This window comes from Notamacropus eugenii, chromosome 3, assembly GCF_028372415.1.
Source record: "Notamacropus eugenii isolate mMacEug1 chromosome 3, mMacEug1.pri_v2, whole genome shotgun sequence".
In the NCBI taxonomy this organism is placed as follows: Eukaryota; Metazoa; Chordata; class Mammalia; order Diprotodontia; family Macropodidae; genus Notamacropus; species Notamacropus eugenii.
The window spans coordinates 5870265-5883150 of record NC_092874.1 but is presented as its reverse complement, the minus strand read 5'-3'; the positions used below and the strand labels follow the sequence as shown (position 1 = coordinate 5883150).

The 12886-nt window shown below is 51.3% G+C and overlaps 1 protein-coding gene across 1 annotated transcript in view; it reads left to right on the top strand.

Moving 5' to 3' along the window:
* Positions 1 to 12886, top strand: part of VWDE (von Willebrand factor D and EGF domains) — a 44325-nt gene that overhangs the window by 21865 nt on the left and 9574 nt on the right. The window contains 12 exon segments of the mRNA XM_072650320.1: positions 119 to 274; positions 1303 to 1407; positions 2039 to 2140; positions 3369 to 3483; positions 4164 to 4414; positions 4790 to 5009; positions 5596 to 5620; positions 5941 to 6041; positions 6276 to 6401; positions 7846 to 7974; positions 11896 to 12275; positions 12277 to 12442. Of these exon segments, the coding sequence (XP_072506421.1) occupies positions 119 to 274; positions 1303 to 1407; positions 2039 to 2140; positions 3369 to 3483; positions 4164 to 4414; positions 4790 to 5009; positions 5596 to 5620; positions 5941 to 6041; positions 6276 to 6401; positions 7846 to 7974; positions 11896 to 12275; positions 12277 to 12442 (1876 nt within the window).

Here is a 12886-nt window from a genome sequence, read left to right as displayed (position 1 = left end):
ACCCATCTAAAATCTTTTCAATTTAAGAACTTCATGAAGTGGACATTGATTCTTCTTGAAATTTTCTGTGATTGAAAAGGTGAAATACAATTCTTTAACTTTTTTTTTTTATTTTTAGTATAACAGTAGCCAAGGGATCCTTGAAGCACCTGTATACACAGATGCCATCTTCCAAAATAGTACATTTGTCACTTGCCAGCTGCCCGCCCATATCCAGAAGTTACCCACAATGGATCTGAGGTGGGGTGGGCCAACTGCAAAGTGGCAAGTCAAGGTAAAAAGGCAACCACAACCAAAAAAACGATTTCTCTAAGAAAATATCAGAGACCTGGTTGTGAGATGGAGAGTTCAGAGAGAACAAACCATCTGGCACATCATTCCATCTTTTAAAAATATATATAATATTTTATTTCCTCCCAATTACATGTAAAGACTATTTTTAAAATTCATTTTTTTAAAAATTTGAGTTCCAAACCTTCTTCCTCCCTCATTTCCCCCCTCCCTGAGACAGTAAGCAGTCTGATACAGGTTATATATGTGTGGTCAGTATTTCCATTAGTCAAGTTGTGAAAGAAGATGCAGACTCAAAGGAAAAAAAAAACACAGAAAGTGAAAATAGTCTGCTTGGATCTGCCTTCAGACTCCATCTGTTCTTTCTCTGGAGGCGGAGTCTGCTTCATCATGAATGCTTCGGGATAGTCTTGGATTATCCTATTGCTGAGAATAGGCAAGTCATTCACAGTTCTTCATCAAACAGTACTGATTCTCCTGGCTGTGTCCTATCACTGCCTCAGTTCATGCAAATCTCCCCAGCTTCTTCCGACAGCATCCTGCTCATCATGCCTTATAGCACCATAGCATTCCATTACAATCATATACTATAACTTGTTCAGTCATTCCCCAACTGATGAGCATACCCCCAATTTCCAGTTCTTTGCCACCACACAAAGAACTGCTATAAATATTATTGTACAAATGGGTACTTTCCCCCCTTTTAAAATTTTTCTGTGGGATATGGACCTAGTAGTGGCATTGTTGGATCAATGATGTGCACAGCTTGGTCACCCTTTGGGCACAGTTCCAAATTGCTCTCCAGAATGGCTGGATCAGTTCATAACTCCACCAACAGTACGCGTGTCCCAGTTTTCCCGCATCCCCTCCAGCATTTATCATTTTCCATTTTTGTGACATTAGCTGATACAATGGATGTGAGGTGGAACTTAAGCATTGTTTTACTTTGCACTTCTCTCATCAATAGTGATCTAGAGCATTTTTCCCCTATACCATCCTTCCTTTTTACAGGTTTCTAATGATGGCTTTGGCTTCAGTAACCCCCAGATTCTGACAGTCTATGATGGCACTTGTCAGACATGTGACCCCCACGCTGAGGGACGATGTACATTTAAGGTATCCCTTTATGATTTGGGCTTATGTTCATGTTTCTACCTGAGCTGGCAATGTTCCAGCCTCCAATGCTGGTGGTCTCTCCCCATTTGGTTCCAGGGACAGGTTATGGACCCAAAGAAAGCCTCCTGAGGCTGACAGTGGGGGACTTTCCCCTGCATCCTGCTCTCATGTGCTCCCTGGGGGGGGGGGGGGCTGGAAATGTTTCTCCTCTCCACCATTTGGGAGGGTGGGTTGTGTTTCCTTTGGAGACAGAAGGGTAGAGAATCAGCCCAGACAGCTGAGGGTAAATGAGCTCTTTCTGCTGATGGTGGTCCCAGATCTTTGGGTGATCAGCTTGGCGCTAAGGGTTTCTGTGTAGACCAAGTCATCTTCTGTGGCTAGTCACATACACTCTTCTCTGTGGGGGTACAGTTCTGGGCTTCTGCCAGACCCCTGCTTTGCATACCTGCTTGCCAGTGTGTACACTAGCCCAGCCTAGCATCCATCTGTTCCAGCAGGCTCTGGGGGCCAGGAGGGGACTTAGAGGTCAACTCATTTAATCCCTTCATTGTGTAAACCTGAGCAGGAATCCTCACCTAACAATCATCCAGCCTCCATTCAGAGACCTCTATTAAAGGAACCCCCTACTTAGAAAAGAGATGACCTCCTCTACCGTGAGGCCCACGTCTACTTGTTACTAGGCATCGTGGAACAGCTGTGGCCGAGTGACCATGCACTGACCTCAGAAGAGAAAGTAAGGCCTTGGTCAGGTCTGGCCTGAGACACATACTGACTGTGTGACCCTGGCCAGGTCCTCTGCCCTCTAGTCACTGGAGGTAGCACTGGTACACAGAGTTCCCTCATTTGGCCCTTCCTTTCCCCAGATGTTTTGCTTTTCGATGGCTCACAAAGCTTTCTGGCTCTGGGGTAGCTGCTGTCTGTGAGGTTCTGGGCCCCCATTGGTGGGCACACTCTCTCTGTGATGAGGAAGGAGGAGTCACAGATAGGCCAGCCCTGTTCCCACAAGTACATTTTCCTGATGGAGTGTTTCCTCCTGCCAGGCCAGAGGGGATCCCCCTGCACCCGAGGGGGTCAGGAGCAGGCTGGCTCATCCCCATCCTGGCCCTCCTGACAGAGGCCATCCTTGTGCCTCTGCTCAGGAAGCTGAGAGAAGGGCTGGGTCATCCTACTCTGAATACTAGGGTCCTAGGCTCCTCATACTGAGCTAAGGTCTCTCTCTGGTTCTCCTCACTATTCTTGGTTCTCCCCTTCTGAGGCCAAGCAGAGTGAATCAAGTCCCTCTTCCCCAGGTTTGCAGATGACCATCACGTTCCCCGCATCTTCCCTGGGCTAAGTGTCCCCACGTCCTTCACCCTGGGCCTCACTTTCCTCTGTCAGTGGTGGTGGGGGCAGTTGGGAGTGACCTGGCTGACCCCTGAGGTTCCATCCAGCCCTGAGCACTATGATTCCAAGGCCAGCTCCAGCCCCACACGCTTCAATCGACATACCCACACCTCGCTTCACCAACCGTGACCCACCATGAACTTCCTACAGATAACAGCCCAGGGTCCCTGGACTCTTATGGATACATGGGGAGAGGGAGGCAGTGTGCAGGGTCATTAATGGGAGGACAGTCTCATTGTTATTTTTTCTGGTATTTACACATTTCCCTCTTTATTTCTTTAAATATTGTCACCTGTTTAAAAAAGAGCCCTTATTTTTGTCTAGCTCTACAGAAACTCCTATTGATTGGAGATGACTGGTTTTCTAGGACAAAGTGATCATTAGGACAGATCATTAGCAGGAGATATTTCCAAACCCAGATCATAATTGGAATTTTTCCCTTTGGAAATGGCAGCAGAAGGTTGGCAGGCACATCACCTGCCTCAGGCAAGCGGAGCTGCCTTGCCCTGATAGCCCATGGCCATAAGTGATGGATGACTGCACCTGTGCTGGTGACTTTTAATTTCTGTTCTATTTAGGAAAAGCATTGCTACCTCGATGGCCTCTGCTATAGAGAGGGGGAGACCAGTCCAACGAGCCCTTGTCTGCTCTGCAGAAGCAGCCTCTCCAAGTGGACTTGGTCTGTCTCCGAAGGTATGAAGGCCTTTGGGGACTGCTCAGGCCATTACCACCCCCTAGAGGTCAGGGATAATGTGACCTTTCAAAGGCATCGAGCTGTCACTGGTGACAACAGCAGATTTCGGTCTTCACTCTGTCCTGCCTCATGCGTTTACATGATGAAGACAGGATAAAGGCAGCAGCTTCCTGCTTGCTGCTATGGCCACAGTGATATGAATTTTCCAAGCTGATTTTCACATTTGCTAAGTCAATGCAATGCTGATTACCTGCAGCTGTGGGTCACTGAGTTCTCCAGTCTCCATGCTGGGCCAGTTGATTGCCAGTAAACTTACCTTTCCCTCTAGGCTTAGGAGCCCAGAGAACTGGGGAAGGCAGGAGAGGGGGAACAGAACAGGTTAGCTACTTCCAGCCTGGGCTGAGGGGTTCCTGGCCTTTCCCCTTCCCTGCTCTGGACTTCTGCAGTTGTGAGGGGTCCCCAGGCAATTCTGGAGGGGTATGATAAGCTGACATATTTCACTCCTTCCTGCTTCCTGAGGGAGTGTGGGGACCCAGGAAGACATCTCGTGGGGTAGGAAGTGGGGGAGAGCGTCAGCTCAGATGATACTCAAAGGACACTCAAAGGTGCCAGGGGGCAGAAGAGGGAGATTTTCCTTTTTGCTTCTGGGCCTTTCACAAAAGTGTCTGCTCTGTTATAGACAACCGACCCCCCGTGTTCCAGGAACCACAAGAAAGACTACAGGCATTTTATGGGGAAAACTTTGTGTACCCGTTGGTGGCTGTGGACCCAGAAGGCTCTGCCGTCTTTTTTGCTCTGACCTCAGGCCCGGAGGAAGCCAGTGTCTCTCCCAGGGGTGTCCTGCACTGGAAAGTCCTGTCCCAGAGTGCACAGACATTTACCATCAGCGCTGTGGATGACTGCGAGGCCGAGGCCAGAGTAACCCTTGAGGTAGTGACTTGGGGAGGGCAAATCATCTCACATTAGTGACAGAGATGGAGGATTTCCTAGAGCACTCTAAGTTTGTAAGACTCTTCCCAAAGGTGATCTTGTTCCAGCCCCAAATGGCCGTGTCAGTGAGGTACTCCAGGCATCACTGATCCCATTTCACTGGGTGCCCAAGGGGACCTCACAAGCAGCCTCATCTGCTGGTCCTCTCACTACATTAACATGTGCTCTCTTTCCTTGGGGAACATTGAAAAGAACAGACCCTTGAGCAGCTACTGGGTCAGAGCTGCCTCTCACACTGCCGACCAGTACGTGTCCTTCAGACATCTTCTGGGCTTAAGAACGAGACAAGATGCTTTCCTTTGCCTTCCTCCACAGGTGTCTGTGGAGCCCTGTGACTGCCTGAATGGTGGATCCTGTGTACCCCAGGGGGCCGGCCCCCGAGGACATGGGCTGTCTTGGTGTTCTTGCCCATCTGGGTTTGAAGGCATCCGATGTGAGGTGGACATTGACGAGTGTGAACCTCACCCCTGTGGTCCTGGCCAGTGCAGGAACATCATTGGGAATTACTCTTGTGAATGCCCAGAGGGGTGGACAGGTTGGTGTGCTTGATCATCCTGTGTTCTTGGAAGGGTAGGGTAGCTTGGTGGACTAGGAAACAGGAGGACTCAGGTCTGATTCCCACTTCATACACTTAGGAGTTAGGGATCACCTTGTAAAAGGGGGACACACTGGAGAAGGAAATGGCCAACTACTCCAGTGCCTTGCCAGGTTATGTCATGTCAGACATGACTGAACATGGGAGAGAGTCCTCACGAGGACAGAGGCCTGAGCTCACGTGGTAGGGGAATCATAGGAAGGAAATGGGGATGTGCAGAAGAATGATGCGTGCATGAACACATAAGCATCTATTAAACACTTACTGTGTGTAGAGCGCTGAGGAGTCAGAGAGGACAATGGGATGGCCCCACCCCACTGGATGGAGCAGTGGAGAGTGCTGGGCTGGGAGTTAGAAAGCTGAGACCCTGGGCACGTTCTCTCTCCCTCAATCCTTCCAGCTGTGAGATGGGCATGATCATCCCTAGAAGGTGGAGGGGGTGGACATGAGGTCACACATAGAATGCTTGTTCATACCTCACAATGCTGTCAGGACACTGGCTCTTGTTACTATTCTCGGGGGACAGAGCATATTGGAGGTTTCTGTTACAAGTGAGACAGAAGGGCCCAGGGGCAGTGGCAGCAAGACAGATGGTGATGCTGCATCTTTAAAGCATGGCCGTTAATTAAACCACATAGGGGCTGATGTTGAAGACTGAGGAAGGAAGGGGCATGGAGGGGGCAAAGAGAGCTCCCTTCACGTATTTGAAGGGTGACCCCTTGAAAGAGAGATCCCAAAGTCAGAACCCCGAGCAGGGAGAGTTAGGCTTCATGGTCTGGATGGCTAGTGAGCCCCATCCCAGGATGGAGCGCGCCCTCTGCTACAGGCTTCCAAGCAGAGGCTATGTGCACACATCTTGGTGACGGTCCAGAAGAACCCAGAGCTGTGTTCCTGGAGAGAAGCAGCAGGTCCTGCTCGTTCACCACATAGAAGAGGGGATTAGTGATGAAAATAGGACGATTCATTCCTCAGGTATTACCTAAGGGGATGCGCTTCCCATGTGCTAGGCCCTGGGCTAAGGCTAGAGATCAAAAAGGAGACAGTCCATGCTCTCACTGGGTTTCCACTCTAATGGAAGGTGGTAACACACCTGCCCATAAATACACCCTCAGGTGGAGGGTGATTAGCCACCAGAGGATGCTGGGAGGACAACCCATATCCTGCTTCTCAGAGCTTGGTCCCTTCACCTTCAATGTTTCCACGCAGGAACAAATTGCCAGGAAGATGTGGACGAATGCAAATCCAACCCTTGCCTGCCCAGAGGACGCTGCATCAACGTTTTGGGTTCCTACCACTGTGTGCAGTGTCTCAGAGAGCGAGAGGCATGCCAAGGTAAACTCTGTCAGAACGCTGCTCGCCCACGGGCGCAGTTATGGCAGGTACCCGTTCAGCTAGCCGACTGTTCTCTGAGGTTGGCTCTGCTCCATGGAGAGGCAGAGTGTCATAGTGGTATTGGTCAGGGATTCAGGAAGACCCGACAGCATTCTCTGTGTGACCGCGGGCTTTCTCAGCCTGCTTCCTCATCTGTAAAATGAGAACAATGACACCAGCCGCACTTGCCCTGTAGGTCTGGGGTAGACTCAGCCCAGACAACAGGTCAGAGTTTTGTGGATTTTAGAGCACTGTCGAATGTGTGCCAATCTCTCAGAAGCCACTTTGTTTGAAAATTTGTTCCCATGAGCTCTTTCTCATTGAGTGAGGTAGTGGGGTTTTGTTATCTTTTAAACGATATTTAATTACACAGAACGATGATGATCAGCACTGCCCAGAAACACAAGGTGGTGATGGGAGTCCTGATGGTGCTCGCGTCAGGACTGTGACGTGCCCAAGGGCATGCATCGCCTGCACGTGGAAGCCAAAGTGCTCCTTAGCACGGCCTTCAAAGCCCCCTGTGATATGGCCCCATTCACATGTCCAGTCTTCTCTTTCACTGCTCCCCCCTGTGCCTGACCCCGTGGCTCCGGCCTCCTGGTTCTCTGCTCTCCTCCTGCCCCCCTGTTCATCCAGCCATGTGCTGTCATTTAATCAATAATTGGCCCAGTGTTCTCCTCATCCTCTGCCCTCATGTGACACTGTCTTCAGCTCTGAGTGGCCTTTCCCCTCCATGCTGGGAGACCACAGGGTGTCTGTAGGCAGGGGCAGGGGTGGCAAGAACGTCTCAATCTCTGCTGTGCCCCCTCCCACTTGCATTGGGCTTTCCCAGATCCCGGGCCTTTCTAGGCCCACTGTGCCCAGGGGTAAAATAAAGGATGTTGAAAAGCCAAACATGTTCGTGTATCTTTGGGAAGTGCTGTTATCATCCCCTGCTCTAGATGAGAAACCTGGAGCTCAGGAAAGGTTCAGTGACCTCCCCAGAGTCACGCAGTCTAGGCGTCAGAGTCAGGATCTGAACCCCTGTCTTCCTAATTCAGTGTGGTCCAGGCTTGCGGGGACAGGAGGGATGCCCTCAGATAAAATGTGACTGGATTTCTGGAGATCATGAGTTTGAAGGGCCCTCAGACTCCACTAGTTGCCCCTTCCATCTGGAGAAACACTTGTGCCAGGGACCACCTGGAAACTCAGAATCTTCCGTTTGTATGGCCAGAGCCAGGTGTTCTACTTGGTGTCAGACCCATCTGTGTATGTGGGGGTATCCTTCCCCCAGGGGATTGCAGGGTCCTGAGCAGAGGGTCTGGGTGGTCTCAGGCAGTACCTTGCCCATGATTGGGACTGAACTGAATTGAACTGAATTTGTGCTGCACAGGCCTGTGAGCCATGACCAATGTGTTCCCTACAGGTGACACGTTTATGAGTGAGCCAACTCCCCACGCCAGAGTCCCCAAGACCTCTGAAGAGAAGGAAGCCCAAGGAGGGCTGGGCAAGGTTCCCCAGGAGGGAGACGAGACAGGAAAGCACAGGGAAGAAGGTGAAGCCAGTGAGGTTTGTTTTCAGTTCACTGAGGATGTTCCTGGTGCCTGTGAGCCTGGGCTGCGGCCACCCAGAAGGCAGCTCCCCCCCACCATGGGAAGAGGGAACCCTGGGTGGGACGCAATGCTTCGCTCTGGGGACATGCCTTGAGTTCTCTCTTCTGAGGGAAAGGAAGCCCTCACTTATTAAGTGCCTAGCAGTGCCAGGCCCTTACAAGAATAATTCCAGAGGATCCTCACAACCGCTGGAGCTGGGGGCTGTTATTATCCCCATTTCACAGATGAGGAAACTGAGGCAGGCAGCAGTGAAGTGACCCAGTTAGTGGAATGAGACTGGATTGGAACTCGAGTCCTTGCTGCTTACTGAGATGTGATGGGCTGAGCAAAGAATGGGGAGATCTGAGGTGATTTTAAAGACTCTGAGCAGGAATAGTTTGGAAGTCGTAGTGTTACAGAGACACGGCTACGAGGGACCTGGGCGCTCAGCTAGTCCAATGGCCCCATTTTACAGAGGGGAGAACCGAGGCCCAGAGAGGGGAGGGATGGGTCTGTTGTCACACAAACAAGCATTTATTAGGTACCTTTAGTATACTAGAGACTGTTCGAACCCGGGACCTCAGTTGTAGCACGCTTTCTGCATTCTATTCCAAAAGCTTCCTTTTTTTCTGAGAAGACGTGAAAGCCTGGAATATCTATTTTCTAGAATTGCTGGTGGCTCCCCTTAGACCCTGGCTCAGTGGATGAATGGATCCCATGCCAGTAACCATTTTGGGTGACTCCAGAGGGAGGAAGGTGGATCAGCAAGTCAAAGGTGGATCATCCTCTGTCCCAGGATGACCCAGGGCTGTTTTGGGGTCTCCCACCTGAAGCCCGCAGGTGTCACTGGGCAGGGGCTGTACCCGCTCCCCCCTCTTAAACATCTGGCCAGTAGTCTGCAGAGCCCTGTGGCCACCAGGCAGGGGGCATGGCCCTTGAAATGAAAACTCTGGCATTTTATCCAAGTCACTTAGGACTTGACTCCAAAAACCAAGTTTTCTGCAAAATCATGGCAAATTTCCTTGTTCCTGGAGGAGCATTTCTATCAACCTGGAGCCATTCACTGAGCCAAAAACAAAGCCTAGCACTGCCTTGTGCCCCCCCCCACCCCGAGGGTGTGGGCAAAGACTTTGTGTCTGGCCAAGGCATCCATGGATCACGTCTGGGGGTAACAGTCAGGAAGCTGCCCGACATGGCTGGGCTGCTTAGTGAGGGCTTCTTGGTGAGGAGAGTCTGCAGTGAACCAAGCCTCGTGTGCTCCACAGGGAAACAGTAAGGTGGCCAGGTGGGGAGGTGTGATGGAGCAGTGAGGCTTAGTGGGCCACGTTGGCAATGGAGAGCCCTTGAGTGAAAATGCACAATGCATGCACACATGCACACACACATGCACACAACACACTCGTGCACACACTCACACACAAACATGCAAACACATACACACATGCATATACATACACACCCCACATACACGCATGCACACACTCTACACACAAACATACAAACATGTGTACACACATTGAGACACATGCATATACATACAATACATGCACACCCCACGCATACACACGTGCACACACTCTACACACATGCGCCCACAAACAGGCACACATACGTGTACATGCACACACATACACCCCTCACAACGAACAGGACAGAACCACTTGGGCCTGGCCTCACCATGACCCCAGGCAGGGGTTTAAAGCAGACCCGGCTGTGATAGAGGCATAAGTGGACACTGTGCAAGCTCCGTGTCTTTAAACCTGTAAAACCAAGCTTAGTCTCAGGGCGCCCCCAACGGCCACCAGAGGGCAGTGGTCCACCAAAAAAACTTGGTTTGGGGTTTCCATAGAAAACCTAAAAGACGGGTCTTTACCCATTTCTAAGGAGCCTAAGATGGGCAGAGGGCTTCCCTCACTGCACCCTGGGAGGCAGGAGGCCAATGGCATTCCGTATATACGAGGAAACTGAGGCTTGGAGGATCCAGTCATTCGTCCAAAGCCAAAGTCATTAAGTGCAAGGTGGGATTTGGCCCCAGTCAGGGGAAGGAAGGCTGGGCTTGGGGTCTGGGGGCTGCTCTGAACTAGTGTCTCTTCCTTTTACCCCTGTGGCCCTGGGCAACGACTTGACCTCTTTGTCTTCCTCCTTTCTCCATCTGCAAAGGGATCCGGAGCTTCCAGGGACTCTCCTTAGATATCAGCTAGCCCACCCTCTGGGCTTACAGACAAGGCCAGGAGCTTGCCCAGACACCCAGATGTAAGGAACTGCCAACTCCAAGCCCTCCAGGTTCACTGCCCCGCACGCCTTCCATTATGAGCCACTCTGCTTGCCCCCCCCTCTCAGCTTTGGGTACCCGGTGTTACCTGGTCCCAGGACCAAGGATGAGGGGCTGTACGGCTTTCCCAATAAACCACAAGCAGGTGGAGTCTCTGAAGGAGAAGCAGGAATGTTCTATCCCTTCTCCCTGTTCCCCACCCCCAACCACATGCATGCACACAGCCACACACGCTCTGCCACCCAGAGTACATTTCCCCTGAGGTCATTTACTCCTCTAAAGTGCTTGATGAACGTTCCCCTCTCCCTGAACCGCAGCACGCTGCCTCCTTAGTTCATCCTGACTCTTGGAGTCTGCACCTAACTTCAGGACCCATCCCCTAAAATAATGCATAAGCAATGAAAACAGCAAGAAGCCAGAGATGTCCCAAGGGGGAGAACTTTGAGAATCCTTCCCTTCAGAATTAGAGCCATCCTCCCTGGATGGGCCCAGAGGGTCCCTCTGTAGAATTCCCTCCTTTGGGCTCTGTAGGCATTGAACACCTGGACCAGGGAAGGCTCCGGGCATCCTGGGAGTAATACCACACTCTTCCCAGGGGTGCTGAGGGTAAAATGAGACCCTATTTGTAGAGCACTCAGCAAAGTGCTTGAGAAGTGTAGGAATGTGGTGGCGGTGGCTGCTGCTGCTTTCTCTCTACCTGTCACTGGTTGGGCACTCCCAGTCTTGACACTGCCCACCCATCTAGAAGTGGCCTTGTTCTCTGCCCTCTGCTGCTTTCCCCAGTCAACTCTCCATCCTCCTCACCTGATATTTTATACGGTTATTAACTCTTATGCCATCTTTTCCTGTGTTTTTTTTTCTCCCCCAAGAGAGTAGATGGACTTTGAGGGAGGGGCTCATGTTTTTTGGCCTGATTGCCCACCTCCATGGATGGACTTGCAGTGGGCTGGAGGGGCCCCAGGGGCTCCAGGCTCTTCCAGTACAGTAGCTACCATGGAAGAGAGCAGGGGGAGCATGGGGGTCAGTGGCTGGCAGACCAGCTTTGCTGGTGCCTTGAGCTTCATTGTCAGTAGGGCTGCAGGGGGATGGGGTTTTTTTAGCTGTGACAATTCTGAAAAACGGGAGGATGATGGTGATGCTATTTCCATAGGGCCTTATTGTTTGCAAAGTGTATTCTAGACCTTAGCTCATTTGTCAACTCCCAGTGCCTAGCACAGTTCCTGACTCGTAGTAGGTGCTTAATAAGTGCTTTATTGACTTGACTCACCTAACTGTAAGGGGTTCAATCTGTCTTCATCAGCACAACCTGGGAAATTGTGGAGGAAGTATCAGGTATTTTGGTGTAAGAACGTCACTTTCAGCAAGCCTCAGTTTGCGCCTCTGTAAAATGGGAGTACTATGCCTTCAGCTCCTCCATCCAAGTGTTCTTGGGAGGTGCAGGTGAGATGGCTGTAAAGAACTTGGCCATCTTCAAAGGCTTTTGAAAATTCCAGGTTTCCTTAAATAACAGGACTCCTAAAGTGCTGGATTGAGGAAATGAATGTTAAGTGCTTGGCATGGTAGATGTCCACCAAGACTTACCAGTGGGTTGTTCTTGTTGGTGTTATTTTAGATCTAGCATTTCAGCCACGGTCCTCTGAGCAGCCCTGGGTGCTCGGTGTCACCAGCTTTCCTCCCCTTCCTCCATCTACTGAAGAATCCATGGCCATGAATAGCCACCCTCCCAGGGTGTCCCTGCATAAGTCCTTCATGACTCTGACAGCTGCCCAGCTCCCTAGGACCACAGCTGTGGAACCCAACCTGAAGGTCAGCAGCAGCTTAGATCTGAGGAGAGGGCAGGCTGAGGATGACCGCTTTTCGAGAACCAGCCCAGACCCTTCCCTGATTGGGACTAGTCCGGTGCAGACACAGTCTGGAGCCTCCTGGACCTCAAGCAGCCTCAGCAAGGAGCTGGGGGGGGGCTGGTCCCAGCACAGTGTTCACACCACCAGCAAAGCTTAAAAAGGACTGGAGTCCCACCAGTCCTGGAATGGCTAAGTCGCTCACCTGTGCTGACTCCCCTTGCTTCCCGGGTGTACCCTGTGCATCAGCCCTGGACGGAAGCTTTCGCTGTGGCCGCTGTCCCTTTGGCTACTATGGAGATGGGGCAAAGTGCAAAGGTAGGCTGGGCCATCACTGAGCTCCACACTTCCACTCTCCATTCCTTCCACCTTCTTAAGCACCTGCTGAGTCTGTGCAGGGGAGGAGCCATGGGAGGGTTGCAGGAATTCAGAAGATCGTGCTTGTGTCTGGAGCACATCTGGAGCACAACAGCACATTCCCCTTCTCCTCAGTGATGGCCGGAGCTGGCCTTCACACAGGGTGCATCCCAGATCCCTAGGGAGCAGGCTCTTGAGGGGATGGGCATCCCCTTTTTACAGGGGAGAAGGTGCTTTTCCAGAAGTTTCTACAGCTGGGAAGGGCTAAGGATGTGGTTGGAGTTCCCCTTCCAACTGGTACCAGGTCTCTCCCATTTCGACTTCAGCCCACTGTCTCCTACTTCTGACACTAGGCTAGTGGTCACTTCTTTACAGAATTCAAATGACAAGATCTGTGTAAAGTGC